This window comes from Marmota flaviventris, chromosome 10 (genome assembly GCF_047511675.1).
Source record: "Marmota flaviventris isolate mMarFla1 chromosome 10, mMarFla1.hap1, whole genome shotgun sequence".
Taxonomy (NCBI): domain Eukaryota; kingdom Metazoa; phylum Chordata; class Mammalia; order Rodentia; family Sciuridae; genus Marmota; species Marmota flaviventris.
The window spans coordinates 80,940,954-80,959,096 of NC_092507.1; the positions used below are offsets into that span (position 1 = coordinate 80,940,954).

The 18,143-nt window shown below is 42.6% G+C and overlaps 1 protein-coding gene across 1 annotated transcript in view; it reads right to left on the minus strand.

Moving 5' to 3' along the window:
• The window catches only part of Cnn3 (calponin 3), a 28,842-nt gene extending 14,289 nt beyond the window's left edge, over positions 1 to 14,553 (minus strand). The window contains exon 1 of the mRNA XM_027935182.3: positions 14,231 to 14,553. Coding sequence (XP_027790983.1) covers positions 14,231 to 14,287 — 57 coding nt within the window. The 5' untranslated portion in view covers positions 14,288 to 14,553. The remainder of the gene's footprint in view (positions 1 to 14,230) is intronic.
• Positions 14,554 to 18,143: the final 3,590 nt, after the last annotated feature.

An 18,143-nucleotide genomic window follows, 5' to 3' on the forward strand; every position in this document is an offset into this window, starting at 1 on the left:
ATCTAAAAAGAAGGCTGGTGCAATGCCTAAAACAAATATTTTTTAAAAGTAGGAAAAATGCAAAACAAGGTCAACTTTTGTCTTCTCTCTCTAGAAAATAAGCTTCAGACTATGAAGCTGAGAACATACACTGTCTAAAGTGAATTTTGAACATTCAACTCTAAACAAAGAGGGAATAAGTATGGAGGAAATAAGTCTTCTGAATTCCCAGAAGACTATTAGAAATAGTTATAGGATGTGAATGTTGAACAGCTCACTGCAAGGAATCCTGGTAAAGAGCTTTCACAAGAACCCAAGATGGACCTGTTCCCTCTCTACCCCAAAAGCAAGGGTCTCTAGTACTGGCAGGAAAAGAGCCTAGGTGACCTGGAGCAGACTCCTGGGGGGGCAAGTGAACAGCAGACTTCACCAGCAGCCAGCAAGGCACACTGAGTATGCCCAAGAACACCTGCCCATGTCCTGTCTTTGAAGTTGGGATGGGTACTTTTGTACTGTTTCCCCCCTCCACCAAAAAGCAGTGAACAGGTATGTTAGATCTGTTCTCTTCTGTTTTGTTAACTAATGAAACTCTGGGGTATAATTACTAAACACAAACTGGGAATCAGAAAGATCTTTAATGTAATAAACTATTCGAAATATATGTAAAATCCTGCCCATGCCTGTGCACAATGGGTACTCATAAGTGAGTTTTTACCCACTGATAGGGTCACCTGACTAGGGAAATGCCTCAGACTCAAAAGAGCTATCTCCTTACAGAAAGAAATCTGCATTTGAATGCTACTGGCATCACATCTTCTTGATCTGCCAATCTAGTAATCTTAGATGGATCAATAAGGACACATTTGTTTCACTCTCTGATAAGAGTCTCCTATGTTTACTGCACTCCTCCAGCCCAGCATAGCAGTCCTCACAGAAGTCGGATCCTTCAGAAACACCAGGTCCACTGAGCTATGTTGAGGTAGGAGGAGCTTGAAGTGATATGGACCAGGGGGAGCCTGGTTTTAGATCTGTTCTCTTCTGTTCTGGTAACTAATAATTTGGAAACTCTGGGGTATAATTACTAACCATAAAGAACCTGGGAATCAGAAAGATCTTTAGTATAATAAATTATTTAAGATATATGTAAAATCCTGCCCCCAAGTTTTAGAAGTAGCTATGTGTTATGGTTTGGATCTGGATTGTCCCTCAAAGGCTCGTGTGTTGAAGGCTTGGTCCCCCAAAGCAGCAATGTTCAGAGATGGAGTTTTGGGGAAATGACTGGATCATGAGGGCTCTAACCTCCTCAGTGGCTTAATAATTTGATGGCATTGCTGGAAAGTGACGTGACGGAAACTGCAGAAGGTGAGCCCGAGTTAAAGTAGTAGGAACTTGAGGTTATGCTATAGGCAACTACATCTTGTTCCTGGCCTCTTCCTGTTCTTCTCTCTCTGCTTCCTAACTGCCAGGAGGTAAGCAGCTTTCCTCTGCCCCCACTTCTGCCATGATGTTCCGCCTCATCTTAGGCCAGGAGCAATGAAGTCAGCCAGCCATGGACTGAAACCTCTCAAACCATATGACAAAGTAAATCATGTGTTCTTTAAGTTGTTTTTCTCAGGCATTTATCACAGCAATGAAAAGCCAACTCACATAATACCCCAGTGAATCGAGGACATTGAAAACATCCCTGCCTTCAAGAACTAATGCTATATTGGTCTGTACAGCTACAAACTCTTTGCTTGTATTATTTGCTTGAATCCCAACATCTCCATGAGATATTCAAGGAAAGCATTATTTATAAAAGCAACAGGTGTGAGAGCGGGATGTGAGCTGTAAAACCTATGCCACTATTATCACCCTACTTTACAGAAAGGGAAATCCACTCACCAAAGCAAGGATTGGAGCCCTCCCTCTGCAGGAAGATGCCTCATCTGCCTCACCAGGTCCTTACATTGACCAAAGCAAAAGGAATTAGTGCTTTGTAGCCAAACACAGGAAGTGAGTTAACCCCACCATACCTGCTAGGTTAACCGTACCTGTGGCATTACTATGGTCCATTCCGAGAAATGAATTTTAAAAGAGGACACAGACAAACTGACATCAGTTTCTAGAAAAATCAAACTGGGTAGTAAAAGGATTAGAAAAATCAAGATACAGCCCACTAGGAGAAACCGGCTAACCAGAGGTGGCTATATACCACCTAGAAGGAACCTGGAGCGGGTAGAAGAACCAGGCTAACTACCATCTAAATATTTAGATGTAAGCCATACAGAAGTGGGAGTTGATTTACTTTGAATGCCACAGAAGACAGACCCAAATAAACATGTAGAAATTCCAGGGAAATGGATTAAAAGCAAAGAGGAATGAAGAAATACCTTGGGAGCTCCAAAGGAGCACAGGTGGGAGGACGAACTTTGCAAAAGCCTGCTGGAGAATGAATCTCTGGTAAAAAGGCTGGCCAGTCTTGAGTTTTAGAAATCTGTAAGATTTTGCTGAAAGGACCTAGTTGAAGCCCCATAGCTAAAGTGAATGAAAACAGAGATGCTCTTCAAGTTGTGTTTTCTTTTGTTCCACCATTAGAATATACACCACATTCCTATCTAGAGGTGCCAGCTTTTGGCTGTTGTCTAGATTCCCAAACACTTGATGCTTCAGCAGGACTCTGGGTGCTTGGTAGGACTGAAGTCACTCTGGAACGTGGAGGCTGCACCATTTCAGTATCTTTGGAATGTTCATATATTCATTCCTTATCAATTCTTCAGGAAGATCCTCTGAGTATGGGTCCTGTGACTTGAGGAAGTCATGAAGTCCACCTCACCATGGTGGGCCCAGGAGTCAGCTGTGTTGACCTGGGAAATCTTCTGCATGCCCATATCACTGACCAGTCCATTGCTCCCATCAGCCCACCAGGAAATGGAGTCAGAACACCACACCACTCCCTTACTATGAGCTACATATAGGACAAGTTGGGGTGGGGAGGCCAAGAAGAAAAGGGTCTCACAGCACTTCAGTCAGTCGTGGGTAATTCTGGAACTCCTCTAGGGTACCCAGATCTAGGTCTAAGACCAAGAATGCCTTTTTTGCTTACTACAATGGAGTCCATCCATTTGAGGGAGATGGTTTTACACAACCAGCTACAAAGGTGAAACATCTCATTTTAAATGTAGGACAGATGCTACTAGTGGGATTACACAGAAGTCTTGCAAATATATTAACTCTACAAGATAACACCAAATTTTTCTCCACAAAAATTAAAGATATGAAGTTTCCATTAAATAGTAGGATGGAATTTCCTATTTTTAAAATTTGTACTCTGCCTTATGAAATGGCATATAAAGACAAGATACTTTCTGAGGCCTTAAGTAAAGGGCTTTGGGCTTATTTTTATTTAATGGTATCATGTGAAAAAAGATTAAATCAGTGTTAAGGTTCACACACCTGCATGCCACCAAGTCCTACACAAATGCTACCCAAAATAGGTTACATGCATCCTATTGTCTAAGCTTCTTACCCACCAAGACAAATAAATAAATAATAAATTATAAGATTTACAGAGTTCCTGGGGAGAGTGGGGAGTCTGAACAAGGCTCCCTTTTCAGTCCTGAAGCTGGAGAGGACACTGATGAAGCACCCTGCATCAATAGTAAGGGCAACTCCACTTTTCACATGATTGTAATGCAATCTGAAAACATGAAAGAGGAAGGAATGAGTTCCCCAGAAGCACTGTGCCTTCCATCCATGTTATGCCCAACACAAAGGTCTCTAGGAGATGATGTGGCAAAGGCCTTCTATAGACAACCAGGCACCAACATAATAAACCCAGCTTCCCATCCCTTCCACATCAAGAGCCAAGGGAGTCAATGGGCAGAGAGAACAAGTATCCAGGCTACAAAGCGGCCTTCATAGGACTCAGCAGAGAGAAGCTGCAGAGTCAACAGTGTATACACTACATGCAGGCATCAGCCCAGGTCATCTCTTCCTGCTGCTTACCTCATTTGCTCCAGAATACCAAGGTCAGGAGCCAAGTAACACCTCCATTTCACATAAGAAGAGGAACACAGCAAGGCAAAGGACACATTCTATTTCCATTAGTTCTGCGTTTCCACAGTCCTCTTCTTTACCTCCCCCTGCTAACCCTGTTCCTCTGCTCTTTGCTCCTACCCTGTCTGTACTGAGCCCTTCCCTTTACTGACTCTCCTACAGGCCCAGGCTAACCCATCTGGACCTGCTGCTAGCCTCAAACATGGACCTGCTTCTCTTATGTCATGCCAACTCCTTCCATTTCCTCATTTAGTATTCCTTCCTAACACTCTGGAAATCTGTTCCATTGAAGATGATCTCTCAAAAGGTCACCAGTGACTGCTCAGCAGACACCTCCAGTAACCCGTTTCCAGTCTCCTGGCCTCCCTGCAGCACCAGTGCTTCCTAGGGGCCCCCTCCATCTCTTCTTTCCTCAGCCTTTTGTTAAAGGATACTCTCTTGGGGCTTCACCCTCTGGCCTGCTCTCTCCAGATTAAGTACCCTTTTTCTCTTCCCCTCAAAAGACATCAATTCTCCCTGAGCTCTGGCCTAGGATTAAAATGGTTAGGAAAATGGGCTCTGGAAACTGCTTCCTTGGGTTAAAAATCTGATCTCCACTGTATACCAAGTTTTCTCTGCTATAAACCAGACATCACTAATGGCACTCACATGGCAGGGTTAACTCATGTACTCTACTAAGAACTTGGTGAGTATCAACACTGTCCTATCTATGCTTCACTGGCCATTTCTAACCAGATACTGGAAAGATTTCCTCCTTCAAATTGAACACAACTGTCTCTAAGTATCAAGGAGAGATTGGATCCAGCACAACTTTCCCAGGAAAACCAAAATACACAATGCTCAAGTCCTTTACCTAAGGCGGTAATTAAAATAGTATTTATGCTGGGTGCAGTGGTGCAGTTTGTAATCCCAGTGGTTCCAGAGGCTGTGGTAAGAGGATCACGAGTTCAAAGCCAGCCTTCTTCTCTTTCCCCTCAAAAGACAGCAATTCTCAAAGCCAGCCTCAGCAACTTAACAAGGCCCTAAACAACTTAAAAAAGCCCTGTTTCACAATAAAATAAAATAAAAAGGGGCTGGGGATGTAGTTCAAAGGTAAAGCATCTCTAGGTTCAATCTCCAAAACCAAAATAAATAAATAAAAATAGTATTTCCACATGACCTCTGTACATGTACACTAAGCAGGTGCTTGACTTCTGAATTCCATTTAGCCTCCCTCCCCTATACTTTAAATTATTTCTAGATTACTTATAATACCCAATACGATGTAAATGCTCTATAAACATTTTTATCTTTATCTTATTTATTTTTAATGTGGTGCTGAGGATCAAACCCAGTGCCTCATGCATGTGAGGTAAGTGCTCAACCACTGAGCTACAAGCCCCTCTATAAACATTTGTTATACTGTGTTGCTTAAGGAATAATCAGGGGGAAGTTAGTACATTTAAAAATTATTATTTTGTTTTTAATATTTGCAATCTGCATTTGGTTGAATCCACAGATGTAGAACCTTCAAAGATGGAGGACTGACTATATGTCATAAAAGCCAATTACTCCAAACTGTTTGGTTGCCATTTTGATGCTGCCTTAAGCTTTCCACTTTAAGAACTATTTATATTATCAAATAATCTATAAAGGAGATAACCTCACCCCTTCCCACTGCCAGCTCCCACATAAGTCTGATAGAGGTGAGATAGAGCAGGGATTACAGATGTCAATGACTCAAGGCATTATAAAAAAAACCAAAGCAAGAGACTTAAACTTTGACAAGGCCACTTGGATATAATTTTGGACTTTAAAAAAAAAAATCATCCAAGGAGATCTTTCTCCTCTTTCACATCCTTGATAATAATTATAAATAGATTTTTCAAAAGAGCAATTTGATAATACCTAATGACACCTAAGTGTTAGGTCCAGAATTTTGCACATAAGTACTTTGAAAGAAACATCCACCAATAGGGATGCAGTTAATAAATGCTGAAAATTCAAACAGATTGTAATTCTGTTTCTAAAATGATTGATAACTCAGTTATACAAGTGGTTGGGGTGGGGGTGAGAGAGAGAAGATTTTTTCTTTCTTTCTTTCTTTTTTTTTACATTTTGGCACTGTTTACACTTTTTACAACAATATTCCATTCACAAAATGATGATACAAAGAAAGATTTTCATAAGCAAGGAAGATGACAGGCAGAGGTAACCTATCCAAAAATTGTAGGCTCAGCAGGAATCTGGACCCAGATCTGGCTCCAAAGTCTGACTCTTTTCCACCACTGGCTGCTCCCCCCACCCCCATCTCCATCCCCACCAAACCCCTGTAGCCCTCTGCCCAGCCTAGGCAGGAACTCCACAACTGTACCATATGCAAATCTTAAGAACAACAAGCAGGGAGAGTGGCCTGCTTAGGCTCTGTGGCTGAGCAAAAACTCCTTTTCAATTCATGAAGAAATTAAGGGACAGCAGATCCAAAAACACCTCTAACTACTGGGGGCGGGGGGGGGGGGGGGGGCGCTGAGGTGGGAGGATCCCTAGGAAGTTAGAGACTAGCCTGGGCAACATAGTGAGACACTGTTGCAAAAATAATAGTAACAATAAAGTGGCTACCACTGTTGATACATAGTATCACTGTGGATACTTTGAACATGTACTTATGAACATGTTGCCAAGTTAAAGAGCACTGATTCAGCCCACCTGAATCTGCAGTCTCAAAGGTCTTTGCCAGCATGGTTCAAAAGCTCATAAGATTATTTGGCAGAGATGTCTCAGACTAACCCCTCTAAAAAGTAGCCTCCTGCCACATAGTTGGAAGATTCTGTAAGACCAACTGCAGGAAAGGCTGTTCCACAACCTGTGAAAAGATAAAGAGAAGGGGAAAGAGATCAAGACCAAAGAAGAAAGTTAAAAATGAAAAGCTGGCCAGGCAAGGTGGCTCACACCTGTAATCCCAGCAGCTTGGGAGGCTGAGGCAGGAGGATCACAAGTTTTCAAAGCCAGTCTCAACAACTTAGCAAGGCACTTAGCAACTCAGCAAGACTGTGTCTCTAATAAAATATAAAAAAGGGCTGAGGATGTGGCTCAGTGGTTGAGCACTCCTGTGTTCAACTCCCAGCATGCGTGCACGCATACACACACACACACACAAAATGGCTGGCTGGCAAAGTACATGCCCGTGTGTGAACACAGTGGGGAGTGAAGGGTTTTTAATACAACATTCAGGTCTCTGAAGTAAGGTAAGGGTAAACCAGGACCAAACTTCAGAGCATTCCATTCAGGGGAAGGCATCTAGCCACATGTGGGCTGAGGAGCAGCCCAAGGGTTCCAGCTCTGTTGCTTTGGGGCAGGGACCCCCAAAAGCTCACAATATGAGGTTTCCTGTACACGTGTGCTTTCTATACTTGATCAGTAGTGTGATATAATTGTTGTTGCTATTTTTGCATTCAAAGTAGAATCACATGTTTGAATTAACCAACAGTAAGAGAGATTTGCCACACATGGAACTCATTATTTTCTCTCCTATTTCCTCCCACGTGAAACAAAAGGAGAGAGGAAAGTGCAACAATGAAGCTTATACTATAGCCACTGGTGCAGCCTGTGCAGCACCAAGGAGGGCTGAGAAGCTGCGGATAAAGAAGAAGGAAAGACCAGTGTCCAAAGATTCAGAGAAGAGAAGAAACAAGGCAGGAATCTCAGTCAGTTCAGTCCAGTTATTTCACAGCTACTTTTCCCTTAAAAAATTCTTAAGGAGAGACAGGGAAGTAACTATCCATGCTTAGGTTAGGACTAGCCAGAAAAGTTCTTGCTAACACAAAGGGATTCTACAATTTCCCCATCTTCCCAGAGACTGCAGATGCTGTAACTAAGAGTCACAGCCACACCCTAAAACTTCCCAGTCCTAGGGGCAGAGAGAAGATACGGAGGAAACTCCCTCCCTGCCTCATGAAGGCAAAGCAGGAATGTACTCTCTAACCATAGAGTTGCTTCACAGGCATTGAGGTAGAGACTTTAGCTTCATAAAAACATTTAAAACTGAAAGCTTCCAATAACAAGCAAGATGCAAACACTTAAAGGTACAAAAAGTTTACCAGTGAGCTGAGAAGGAAAACAGCCCTATATAATCAAGATATGAAAGATTATCTTGTTTAAGAGGAATCAACCTTTTAGGAAAAAAAAAAAAGCAGAAGATTACCATGCCCAAATCAAAGACTCAGGCTTTATAGAAAGTTCCATTTGTTAAGGGCAATGTGGACAGAAGGGAGCACTAGCAGAGATCCTGGGATTTCACTGTGAAATGCATCACAAGCTGTCAGGTAGTAAAGTCCTGGATAAGGACACCAAGGGCAGATCACATTCCTGACACAAAAGTGAAACACCATTGCACTGGTCCTCTACCTGCCAGAAGCCTCAATCAGATACAACAGATCTGAAAATGAATGTTCAGCTTCTGGAGATAGCATCAATAATTGCAAGATAAACATAGCTCAGAAAACAAGACAAAACCTATAAGCAGAGAGCCAGCCAGCCAGCCAGCAAAGTTGAACAATGGTTATTTTTATATGATCTGCATTTTTGGTTCCAGGCATTACTCTAAACACTTTGAATGAATTACATTATCTATTTCTCCCAACAACCCTGTCAAGGTGAGCATTACCATATATTCATTCACAGATGAGACACACACAGGTTGTCACTGGCCCAAAGACGACATTAAGACAGAACCAGGATTCCCACACAGTGATTGTGTTCCTAGCCACTGACAAGAACAATGGATGAGAGCAGCCATAACATCTTCCAGTTCACAGGGATTCATATGGTGATGGTGGTGTGTGTGTGCATTTTGCAGTACTGGCAACTGAACCCAGGGCACTTTACCACTGACCTATACCCCAAGCCCTTGTTAAACATTTTTTGAGACAAGATCTCACTCAGTTATCCAGGCTGGCCTCAAATTTGCAACCTTCCTGCCTCAGTCTCTCTAATAGCTGGGATTACAGGTGTGCTTTATTTTCATAAAGCTTGCAAGATATGTTTGCATTTATTACAATGAGGACCTCAAAAACTGTATAAGCCTGAGTCTGCCTGATTTCTGCTCCAGAAGTCTTTAACAATAATCTAAAGGTACAAGAAAACATGATTAACAGTAAGAGTTCACTTATAGCTAGAAAATGTGTTCAGAATTAAGGAAAACCAACACACAAGCCATAGGAGGCTAATGTCTAGAATAAAGGAGAACCTGCCAAAAATTCTAAGGACAAGCTTTCTTCCACCACCACCTAGCTAGCCATGATGAAAAGGAATGTATAGTATTTGCTCACTCTCCTTGATAAAAGGGTAAAAATATATTGAAAAAACAAACAAACCCATTCAATTGTGCTTTTTAAAAAAAAAAAAAAAAAGTCAGATAATATCAATCATAGCTCATTATTAAGTGGAGTGGGTAGATTGGGGGTGGGTAACCACTCACTAATCCTCGTGTTACCACCTGAAAGAGAAACAGGCATAGGGGAAAAAAGAGTATATTATCTCTGGCGGATGGTAGTATCGGGAATGTCTTCACTGTGAAGCCTATTTCTGAAATCTATCTAAAAAACTGGATAGAGGCAGAGAGTATAATTTCCACAAAGCAGGGGATACAAAAAGCTGTAGATCTCAGGACACTAGAGCACAAGGATCCTCATTAAAATTCCAAAGTCTGAATGAGTACTAGAGGAAGCATGGCACCTCTTCAAATGTCAGCAAAGTGTATATTCTTTATCTGCTTTGATCAAAACAGGTTAAAAAATAAATAAACAATAACAACAACAACAACAACAAAAAAAAAAACCCCAAGCAGACAAGCTTCAATGGCCAGTCTCTGCCTGGAGCAAAGATCCTGACCTGGGAAATCCCTTCTCTGGCAGTCCTCTGGGAGACTGCCTTGCAGAAGGGCCCTCCACCACTTCTCCCTAACTGAGGAGTCTAGGAAAGAACCCATACAAATCAGCAACAAAGACAGAATTATCAGTGATAAAATGTCAATGTAATCTTAAAATGAAATGCTTAAGAAAAACAAACTATAAAAATTATTGTGACCAGCAAAAGTATCTTACATACACTATAGAATCGTCTTATGCAGAATACTTTAACAGGGTTAATTTTTAGTTTCTAAAGATCTCAAATTCCTTTCATGGTAGATAAAGCCATTAAATCAACAAATGTTTATTGAGCAACTACCATGTGCCAGATTATATTCTAAAATATAGACCTTGAAATATATCAGTGAATATCTCTAGTGGAAAGAGATGAACAATAAACAAAAACATTTTTTAATGTTTTCTATGCAATTTTGTAAGGATACTGGCACTCCACCTTAAGATATAATTTATAGCTGGAGTCACTTTGTGTTTACTCTCACTTTCAGCTGTGCAGACAGCTGGGAGTACCTTGTAGGGCACCAGTTTATTAATATAAATGGAACACTTACTCTATGATTGTTTAACTTGTTCTTCAATGACTTAATAGTTGAGTAATATGTCTTCCAAAGTGGTTTTCAGGTGGTTAGGAATATAATTTTGTAACCAACAAGGTTCTGCAAGCAGCTACTTTGCTCAAATAAGATATTTCATGTGAACAGAAGACTGTAAGAATGTATAATCCAATTTCATTTTTTTTTTAACACTTCAATTAGCCTCCTCCCCGAAAACATACTGAGGAAAGGCCATTTGAGGTCCCCTGCAAAATCCTTTCCACCCCAATTTATTTTCTCTACTTTCCCTGAGACCTATAAGAAGAGTTCCTGTAACATTGGCCCTGACTGGTGAAGGTATGCTTCCTTGCATCTTCAATTTTCGGACATACCCTGACTCCAACATTTTGTTTACAGCCAACTGTCAGGAAATGTTGTGCTTCTCCTGAGAACATTTTACATTTTGTTGTTATTGTTGTTGTTTTTATAGCTGATTAGGCACAGAGCTGATTCTTTTTTGTATTTAGGCCCCAAGAAGCATTTAAGGGCCTGGCTCAACTTTCATGATATAAAGCATATCACTTTATGAGTATTTTCATCCTCCAAGAAATGATCTGAAAAGCTTCTACTCTCTCCTTGGTCTTCTTATGGTACTTTGTAGATTGTAAAGTTATTGGTCCTTTTGTTGTTGTCTTCTTTTGTAGTTATTAAAAGAGACTTTGTTAAGGTTAAAGGAATCAAGTTTCTTGGACTGGTTTCAACATCTTCTTGCTTCATTAAAAAAAAAAAAAAAGTTAATTTGTATGTTCAGCTAGATATCATCAACTCAACCAGAAAAATGTCTCAGGTTTAAAGATTTTTCCTGAAATGATGTTGATTAAAAATATTTAAGATCAAAGCCTCCTTTAATTTATTGATGAACTGCTTTCACAGCTAAACTGCATGAAGATCAAGGCTTATTAATATAAACTGGACCCTTAGAGGTGGCAGAGACAAATCCAATAAGTGTAATACTGAAACTAATTTTCCATTACTGAGTTATTAGTTACAATACAGCAATTAAATAACTTAAAACTTAAGTCAGGATGCATCTCAACAATGCAGTGATTTGGAGGTGGTAACTATTTTTCTCCCCATTTTACAGTTTGGGAAACCAGATGACCATAAACAATTTACCAATGCCATACAAGGCAGTAAGTTGGGGGGTGAGGGGGTCCAGAACCCACATTTGCTTGATTCAAAGTCTACTCTACATTGCCTCCCCAAGATGTTTATGCTTGTTTCCCTCATTAAATGAGGTTTTTAAGAAAAATAAATCTGACATTTAATCAACACATGAATTATGCAATAAACAAGCAGCAAGAAGGAATTGAAAGGTGCCCAAACCAAGCAACGTCAAAGTTTATGTTTCTATATAGCCACTCTTTTATCCAACAGTCCTAAACCATTAGTTGAAATGCAACACCTGACACAAAAGCGTAGCAAGCATGGATATTTGGTTTCCATTGCCCAGATTAGAAATAGCACTACACAATTAACCACAATATCCAGAAATGACAGGTGTACAACCAAAATAGGGAGAAGGGGCAAATAACAGTGACTTGTGGTAGAACAAGTCTAAGTCCTTCACTAAACTAAGACATAGTTTTTAGGATTGAAATTCTTAGAATATTCCAACTTTGTGATCCTGAGCCCATCACACCCTTTCTGAGCTTCAGCATCCTGATCTGTAATGATTCAGGATAATCCCAGCAGTACTCCCCACCTCACAGGGTTGCTCTGCTGTTAAGATCAAAAGACTTCCTATGAAAGGATACTGTATGAAAGGACCACATTAATGAAAGGGGTTATTAAAAAGTGGGTTTGGTGCTTAAAGGGATAATCCCACAGCCTTTATAACTATTTTTTCCAAAGGTTCGGGAAACTGAGGTTTTACTGTTTTTATTCTTTAAAAACATTTATAATTATAGTGATCTAGCCTCAGTCTGTGCATTTCTTAGGGGTCTGCTCAGTAAGAAGTAGAAGGGCAGAAGCTGTTACCTTAGTCAGCAAAAAGAAGACTCATTTGGATATTAATATCCAAGAAGTCAGTCATCTGAAGGACAGCCAAAGTTATCAGTACCTTATTTACAATACAAAGGTAAAGAGGCTTAACTGCTCCCAGTTGGAAAATCACCAGAGGAATTAAAATTAGTGTATACATGGAGTGAGGGGATTGCATCCAACACTTTAGACATGCTGATTCCCTCAAAGGTTTCCTAAAGTTGGTTTGTAAACTTTGTTGCTAAGTATTGAACCTTCCTACCAAAGTTTTCAGCTGATGAGGTGATGAGGTTAGTACTCAATCATAAAAGAACCACTCACAAAACAGTTTAGAAAAAAATGTTTTCTAACATGGGCAACATATTTGAAAAGGTAAAACAACTAAAGAATTCAACTTTATATACACGGGACTCAAAAATCAACTCCTTGTTCCAAAGATTGTTCAAAATCTATTGGCTGATTAGAATGCGGGAGAGAAGATTCACAATTCTTGCTTGGGTTTGACAACAGTGCTCTTCGTTACCTCTTTGTAATTCACACCGCGGACACCGGCAGCCCTGGGATGTTACAGCTCTGCCAACGCCAGAGTATTCTACCAGCGGTGGGACGGTGCGGTGGCAATCCTGACATGCCTGGGCTCCCGGGAGGTTAATGGGAATTAAACCACAGCAGCCCTCCTTTGTGGCGCTTTGGCCGGAACAGCAGAAAGAAGACAATGAGCGGTCTGTGCGCAGTTCCACGCCGATTGGCTAGTCTCTCCCCCCAGAAACCCCTTATGTCATGGGCTTGGAATGCAGGCAGGGAGGAAGGAAGGAGAGGATTTGGGGAGGGGGACGCCTCTCATCTCTTTCCCAGGCCAAAAGTCCCAAAGATAAACCCGACGCATTCTTAGGCTCAGAGGCAAAGCTGAGTGTCACCAAATCTCAGACACTTCAAACTATAACCCGTTTCAGCAAATAAACCCTTCACAAAAGCAACCCACAAATATACTCTTTGATATCTTCGACAGTCTCTGGTACTACAAACTTCTCGGGGTTTTACAAAAAGTCTCAAGTCTACAGCAGATACCACTCCCAAAGCAGCGCTCTCAAGGCTTTGTCTCGGTTTTCTGCAGAAGAAATAATTTGCCCCAAGGTATATGGATCGGCTCCCGATCTTCTGAGGGGCCCAGGGGTCTACGCTAAGCTTAGGTCTCCCGCCCCAGGAGATGGCGAGGAACAATGAGGGGCCCCCTTTGGCCACGTAACCGGCCTAACTTCGCTCAAGGCACAATTCGGTGGGGAAGGAGGGGGTCGAGGTGGGAGGAGGCACAGGGTCCGAGCGGACGGTGGGGGAGCCAGCGGCTGCAAGCTGGGTCCCAGGAGCGCGGACAGGCCCCGCCTAAGAGCGAATGACCACGCAGGAGCGCCCTCTTCCCAAAGGGGCGCAACCTACAGCCACCGAACAGCCCCCGCAGCCAGAGAGGCCGGCGCTGCGGGGTTCCAGACACCCGGGAGCCCACAGCCCTCCGCTAGTCCCGGCCCTCGGCGCAGGAACAAAGCCAGGAGAGAGCCCGGGAGCCAGCGCCTGGGGACAGGACGCGACGGGAACCCGAAGCAACTCTCAGGCCGCCTTGACGTCCCCTCTCACGAAGCCAGAGGGCCAAGGCACTCCGGGCGACTCACGGCCCAGCGTCGTCCCCAATTGGTGGGGTGCCCCGGGCAGGGTCTCACCACCCACCCGTCCCGGGCATACCTTGTTCTTAACCTCGGCCGAAAGCCCGTAGGAAGGGCCCTTGTTGAAGTGGGTCATGGTGATTCGGATGGCGGGAAGAGGCTGCGTCGGGGTTCGGAAGTCTCTCGCACTCGGCTTCCCCGCTCTTGGCCCGGAGAAGTGGCCGCGAGAGAGATGCTCAGATCTCGCTCCTTTGGGCCGCGAAGAAGGCGCCCGGACTCGACGGTGGGGCGCGGGCGGTGCCTCTCAGACTCGGTCGGGCTGGAGCCTCCGGGTGCGCTTCAGAGTCGCACTGGCCGCCTCTCGCTGCCGGCACCGCAGCTCCGCACGCACTGCCCCCAGCCTGCTCCCCGCGGGCTCTCGGGGATTGGCTCGCGAGCCCGACCAATGGAGGGCCGCCTCCTCCCGCCTCTCCCGCGAGGGGGCGGTGCGGCCAGTTGAAGGGCAGCGGGCGCCGTCCTCCCTCCCCGCGCTGGGCCCGGGCCCCCGCCCCAGCCCCCGCCCCAGCCCCAGCCCTCACGCCACCGAGGCCCGCGACGAAGCGGCTCCTCCTCCTGGCCCGGCCCCGCGGGCTGGAAGCGGACGCTCCTCCGCCCCCGCGCTTGGCGCCTGGGGCTTCCGAGCCGCGGTGGTTCACAGCAACTTTCAGGCTTCCGCTGCTGTGTTGGGGGGGCCTCGGAGCTCAGACGTAACCCACCCCGAATGGCCCGAGGCTGACCGCCATCCCTGTCTGCGTCCTCTCGGGATCCCAGCAGCCCAGATGGAAGAAGGCAGGGTCCCTCCGCAAACACCAAGAACAACCTCGGAACCCAGATGCCAGAAAAACGGAGGCCCTCCACTGAGGGCTTGTTCCTTCCTCACCTGGCCGCCTCCCACACCTGTTGGTCTGGCTTCAGAAATGGTCAAGGTTCTTGGCCAAATTTAAGCTGGAAAATGTGCAAAACCTGGGGCTTTTCAGGTCCTTGACATCAGGGGACCTCTTTGAATCAGGAGTTGATTGTATGGGAACAGATGTTCTTTAATTCAAAGGAGCGCCTCCTTTTTTTTTTTCCCCCTACCCTCCCTTTCTTCTGATCCGGAACTCATTTGATAGATGAGGAAGGGAACAGAACACTCAACTCTGGCTTGTGGGCATGGCACTGTATTACACTATATGTCTGCTGAAGATTATCCAATTAACTTGCCCCAAAGTACTATTAGGTGGTCTTCGTACCCGTTTTAGAGGTGAGAAAGCTGAAACTCAGAGACCCCCAAGTATCCAGGTCAAATTCTACCACCTCCAAAACTTCACTCACTTCTTGCCATTGCTTTTTTGTGCACACCTAGGGCTGGTTTCATTTCTCTGAATCCTAGGGTGAGAGCTTTGTTTGCCAAATTCCAGCTGACGTGACAAAAGAGATCACCGTACCAGGTGTGGCAACCTGCTTGAAAACAGGAACCCAAATATCTCGCCATAGTTAAGCCATCCTGGAATAGAAATGAATAAGGCAGATTGAAAAGGAAATGTACAACACTGCTAATTAACTTTGTAAGAGTTTTCCAATGACTTTGGGAGATAGAACTTGAGGGAAGAGGGAGGAAGCAAATAAAGAGAAAAGTGAAATGCTTTATAAATGATTGGCTAATTGAGTCTGGAGGTAGTAAGCATAATTAGGGCATTCTTTCCACACAAAGATATCACAATTGACCCACTATTTGTGGGGCAAGCAGTTTGGGCTGTTTTTCCAGTAGTGTGACAGTGGCGATGTGTCATTCATAAAACCTCACCCACTTTTCTTCAATACCAGTGTGTGTGAGAAATGGCAGAATCCAAATTCTGATCACAGTCCCCAACCTGTAAAGCTTCCTGCAGCAAAGTAAGTCTGACACCTTCTGTTCCACCACAACAGAGATGGAAAGCACTGTCAAAATCATTGTAATCTACTTAAAAAGTTATTCCTTACAGTATGTTCAAGAACTGTATTCTGGCTTGAAAAACACAAATTTTGTTTAACAGGAGTTATCATTTAAGAAATAGAGTTTCAGGGGCTGGGGTTGTGGCTCAGCCGTAAAGCGCTCACCTAGCATGCACGAGGCCCTGGTTCGAACCTCAACACCACATAAAAATAAATAAACAAAATAAACGTATTGTGTACAACTAAAATAAAAATATTTTTAAAAAAGAAATAGAATTTCAGGTGGAGATGATGAAAAAGTTCTGAAGATGGACATTGGCAGTGGTTACACAATGTGCTTAATGCTGCTGTACACTTTAATAGGAACATTAATATTTGCTACATTTATTTGGTCAATTATTATCCTCCCCAAGGTATTTAAAGTACTTTCTGACATTAGTATTGAAACGTATTTATTGTTGGCACTATTGGATTCCACTAATGGTCTTGAGGCTTCCTTCTTCTAGTTTACCTCATTGCATAGGAAAAAGTAATGCTATGTTTAAGATAAAATGAGAAAGGATTTTAAAACTGGGGACAATTGCTAAGAGCCTTATTGAGATATAATTGATATATAATTATCAAAAACTACATATTGAAACTGCATAATTTGATACACAAATACATATACACACCTGCAAAACCCATTATACAATCAATGGACATACCATTTACCCAAAAGTTTCCCCATGTAACCCTTTCCTTTTGCCCCTCTTTGCAACCACGCCTCACTAAGCAATCATTGACATGTTTTATGTTCCTATACATAATACCATAGAGTTTTACATAAATGGAATCATTCGTTGTATATTCTTCCCTATCTGGCTTCTTTCACTAACAAAATTATCTTGAAATTCACACGAGTTGTAGCATGTATTATTGGTTAATTTGTTTTCATTACTCAGTAGTATTCTATCATAGGGATATACAACAGTGTGTTTATTCATTCCTTTGTTGATGAACATTTTGATGTTTACATGTTGGGGCTATTATAGATACATGTGCCTTGACTTATGATGGGGTTCTATCCCAATAAACCCTGGGGCTTCCTAGACGTGGTGGTTCACATCAACTTTCAGGCTTCCGCTGCTGTGCTCGGGGCCCTCAGAGCTCATGGTAAGTTGAAAATATCATAAATTGAAAAGGGTTTTGATGCACCTACTGAACACCCCGGTTTAATAACAGTACACTGTAGAACATCTATCAGTTGCTTACCCTGGGAATCATGTGGCTGACTAGGAGCTGTGGCTCACTGATGCTGCTCAGCATCAGGAAAGTATATCACACTGCGTATGACTTTCCCAGGAAATGGTCAAAATTCAAAATCTGAATGTACTGTTTTTACAGTACATATCACCACCATAAAGTTAGAAAGTCATTAGAGCAAACCGTTGTAGGTCATAAATCATCTGTAAAGCCACTGTAAACATTCATAGGCAAGATATTGTATGAACATATACTTTCATTTCTCTTGGATAAATAGCTATAAGAGAAATGACTGGACCATGTGAGAAGCATATATTTAACTTTTTAAGAAATGCTTATCTTTTCAAAATTGTTGTACCATTTTATACTCCCACCAGCAAGTAGGAATCCAAGGTCCTGTACGTCTTATCCTAGTCAATACCAGGCATGGTCAGTCTTTTTAAATTTAGTCATTGTAATAGATGGAGAGTGGTATCTCATTATTGTTTTAATTTATATTTCTTTAATAAATAATGATGTTGAACATCTTTTCATGGGCTAATTTGCTGTTTTTTCATGAAATGTTTAAGTCTTTTGCCCATTTTTATTGGGATGTGTGTTTTCTTAATATAGTACATATCTTTTATCTTATCACTGTCGAGACAAATATATGAAATCCTGACCAAATTCTAACAATACAGTGTTATGAGTAAAATAATACCAGCATGTGGCAAAATAATCTTAAGTATTTTCATGGGAAGTTTCCTTAATATGTTGAATACTTCAGATTGAAATAAATGCTCTTAAATAAATCA